This window comes from Vicia villosa, unplaced genomic scaffold (assembly GCF_029867415.1).
Source record: "Vicia villosa cultivar HV-30 ecotype Madison, WI unplaced genomic scaffold, Vvil1.0 ctg.001450F_1_1, whole genome shotgun sequence".
NCBI classification, from domain to species: Eukaryota; Viridiplantae; Streptophyta; class Magnoliopsida; order Fabales; family Fabaceae; genus Vicia; species Vicia villosa.
This window is the reverse complement of record NW_026705621.1, coordinates 226,256-229,848: the sequence shown is the minus strand read 5'-3', so window position 1 is coordinate 229,848 and position 3,593 is coordinate 226,256. Positions and strand designations below refer to the sequence as shown.

Here is a 3,593-nt window from a genome sequence, read left to right as displayed (position 1 = left end):
AGGGACTAATCTGTAACGTTTATTAGATAAGAGACGAACGTAAAATATGAAATTAAGATAAAGAGCTTCAGCACTAATTAAACCTTATTATTTATATTAAAACCCACTTTATGCCGAAAGAAGATCCTTTAACTTTGGATTCTCTAACTTTTCCTAACTTTTATGCGGGAAGAAGATCCAGTAACCTTGGACTCTCTAACTTTTCCTAACTTTAGGCAATTTTCACGAATGAAAAGTGAGAGAGATAAAACAAGGAGAAAAACAAGATAAGAGAGACTGCATTTTTAGAGAGAGATCGAGAAAAAGACAGAGTGTAGTACCCACACTAAAGTCATAAAATATTCTTCCCTTTATATGAATCAGTTTTTAATGCGGAAAAATCTCTCTTACGAAACTACTACCTGACTTAATTTATAAGTAATTTAGACCATTCAAAACAAATTAAAAAGTATAATTAATTTTATATGAGAAATAAAATTATGCATTATTTTATAATATTGTTTTTCATTAATTATATAAGAAAAAAATTAAAAGAATTAAATAGAAAAAAATATTATATGATATATTAAAAAAATAAATTATTAATGTTGCATTAAAATGGTAAGACGATTTATAATATAAAATAATTTTTTTAAACAACTTATAAATTAGGGTGGATTAGTATTTATAATATAAAATAATTTTTTTAAACAACTTATAAATTAGGGTGGATTAGTATTGTTATTTGGTTGAACTTGTTTTCTTTGAGCTAATGGGAAGGGCAGGACATTCCAATTATTGTACTTAAGAGTAGAGGTGTGGGAGATTCCAACTGTTGTACTAAAATAGTGAAACTTTCGGACAATCCAATTATTGTCCTTACAAAAATGCTATTCTTACACCAATTCTTACACCTACACCGTATGTACGGACGACACTGTTCATGTACGGACGATACTGTTCATGTACGGACGAATACTGTTCATGTACGGACGAATACTATTCATGTACGGACATTTATTTTTAATACATGGACGTGCATTAACCAACTTCATTACTGCATTAACCAAATTTTTACACTGCATTAACCAAGTTTGATGACAGTTAAAATTATTTTTAATACCTGGATGTTGCATTAACCAACTTTGTTACTACATTAACCAAGTTTTTACACTGCATTAACCAAGTTTGGTGACTGCTAAAAATTATTTTTAATACCTGGATGTCGCATTAACCAACTTCATTACTGCATTAACCAAGTTTTTACACTGCATTAACCAAATACACTGAACAGTGTTTGGTGTAAGTATTTGGTGTAATAAATGGTGTAAAAATAGCATTGCTCTTGTCCTTATTATTTGTTGAAAGTTACTCCCTTGCCTGAATAGATGAGCTAATTAATCAATAATGTTAAATAGCGTTAAAGTGTATTTTGAGACAATCTTATTATTTTGCAAGAATTTTTTTAAAAGAAATATTTTATTATGAGACAAAGAGAATAATTTATAAGTATTTCAATAAATATTATTTGAGTCTTTGGGTTTTCATTAATTTTTATATAATAAAAAAAGAGTTTTCAAAAACATTTTAAAATGATATAGTCTATAGTTTAATAATTGTTGCGGTGTTCTTTTGTCCTTTTTTACTTCATATCTATTTATACAACTTCTTTGCATTGTCGTGTGGCAGTTTCATAAGAATATTGAAAAGGAAATTACAGGGTGACTTGTATTAGATAGAACTGAAAAGGAAGAGAAAACCATGGCGGATTCAGAAAGAGAAAAAGAACTAAAAGCTTTTGATGAAACAAAACTTGGTGTCAAAGGACTTGTTGATGCAGGTATCACCAAAGTCCCTCGTATCTTCTATCAACCACCCGATAACACCAAAATTGCATCAGAGTCAGAAGATACAAAAAACTATGCTATTCCAGTGATAGATCTTGCTAACATTCACCAAGATCCATGCGCACGCAAAAGAGTTGTTGAAAGTGTTAGAGATGCATCAGAGACATTTGGATTTTTTCAGATAGTAAATCATGGCATCCCTGTGAGTATTTTGAATCAAATGAAAGATGGAGTGTTAAATTTTTTTGAACAGGATAATGAAGTGAAGAAGGAGTATTATACTCGTGAACCAAAATCTTTCATGTATTATAGTAACATTAAACTATATACAACAACTCCAGCTACTTGGAAAGATTCTTTCCTTTGCAATATGGCTCCTGTCCCCCCTAAACCAGAAGATCTGCCAATTGTATGCAGGTAATCTTCGTTAATTAATGTTAATCTTGTGCTAATTAAACCATAAACATGCTTATTTTATTTGTTTGTAGGGACATATTGTTGAAATACTTTAACCAAGTGAAGAAACTGGGGAATATACTGTTTGAGTTACTATCAGAAGCTCTTGGTTTGAATCCGAGCTATTTAAGAGATTATGGTTGCGCTGACGGCTTATATGCTTTTGGCCATTATTATCCGGCTTGCCCTGAACCCGAATTAACTCTGGGAGCGGTAAAACATGCTGATGTTGTCTTCATGACCTTGCTTCTACAAGATCATGTTGGTGGCCTTCAAATTCTTCATAAGGACATGTGGATTGATGTACCTCCGGTAGACGAGGCTCTTATCGTTAACATTGGTGATTTTATACAGGCATGTTTTCGTCTTTCTTTTTCAAGAACTAATAATTATTTGGTTTTGATCCTATCATTAATGTTGTGTGGCTAATTAGAATATTTTTTATCTCAGCTTATCACAAATGATAAATTCAAGAGTGTTTATCACAGAGTAGTGGCAAATCTTGGAGCACCAAGAGTTTCTATTGCAAGTTTTTTTGGCACAATTTATCATGAATCTACAAGAAAGTTTGGTCCCATCAAGGAACTATTATCTGAAGAGAATCCTGCAAAATATAGAGAAACTTCAATTTCTGAATTTGTAGTTCGCTACACAAACAAAAGCGCTGATGGTACTTCTCCACTGATGCATTACAGGATTTGACGAGCAAGTTGCAAATGAAATAATTGGCTATGTGATTTTATATTTTCTCAATATATAATTGCTCAAGTTCTGAAACTTTGACTGGATTTGGACTGAATTATATAACTAGGTGTTAGTGTATTTGTAGTTATTGTTGAAACATTACCATGCTTCGGTTACTTCATGTTTTATTGTTGAACTTGCCTTATTTTTATCACATTGTTTTGTAGTTTAATATATATTTCATTTCTCATTGTTATATAATGGAAGTAGGATAAATTAAATGTGATAACCTCTGCTTCATCACAAAAACATGATAATCTCAGCTTCTTGCTTCAGATGGGATTTGGAAGACGAGTCATTTCTCTGTGTCTGAGACTGTAATTCTTCTAGAAACCTTGACTTAATCTTAGATTATTTCATACATACTTTTTTTAATTCAGGATACTAATGTTTGGCTTAGAAATAGAAGCTCTAACAAGTGATATGTGCAACAAAATCTGGTGATTTATAGAAACACAAACACTACATGTATCTCCCATGATCTTATTCCCTTGTCTCGCCTTTCCCTGTCTACCCGCTATGGCAAACTCCTTCCACACTTGTTTTAGCAAACCCATTCACGAACCC

General features: G+C 31.6%; 1 protein-coding gene across 1 annotated transcript; it reads left to right on the top strand.

Moving 5' to 3' along the window:
• Nucleotides 1–1,655: 1,655 nt before the first annotated feature.
• Nucleotides 1,656–3,204, top strand: LOC131635228 (1-aminocyclopropane-1-carboxylate oxidase homolog 1-like). Its single transcript, XM_058905832.1, has 3 exons — nt 1,656–2,243; nt 2,315–2,636; nt 2,733–3,204. Exons 1-3 carry the CDS (start codon nt 1,741–1,743, stop codon nt 2,982–2,984), a joined length of 1,077 nt encoding a protein of 358 aa, XP_058761815.1. The 5' UTR covers nt 1,656–1,740; the 3' UTR covers nt 2,985–3,204.
• The last annotated feature ends 389 nt before the right edge of the window (nt 3,205–3,593 follow it).

Coding starts and splice junctions, on each gene's coding strand:
- LOC131635228 (XM_058905832.1), top strand. CDS start 1,741: ATGGCGGATTCAGAAAGAGAAAAAGAACTAAAAGCTTTTGATGAAACA. Junction 2,244..2,314: donor GATCTGCCAATTGTATGCAG/GTAATCTTCGTT, acceptor ATTTGTTTGTAG/GGACATATTGTTGAAATACT. Junction 2,637..2,732: donor ACATTGGTGATTTTATACAG/GCATGTTTTCGT, acceptor TTTTTATCTCAG/CTTATCACAAATGATAAATT.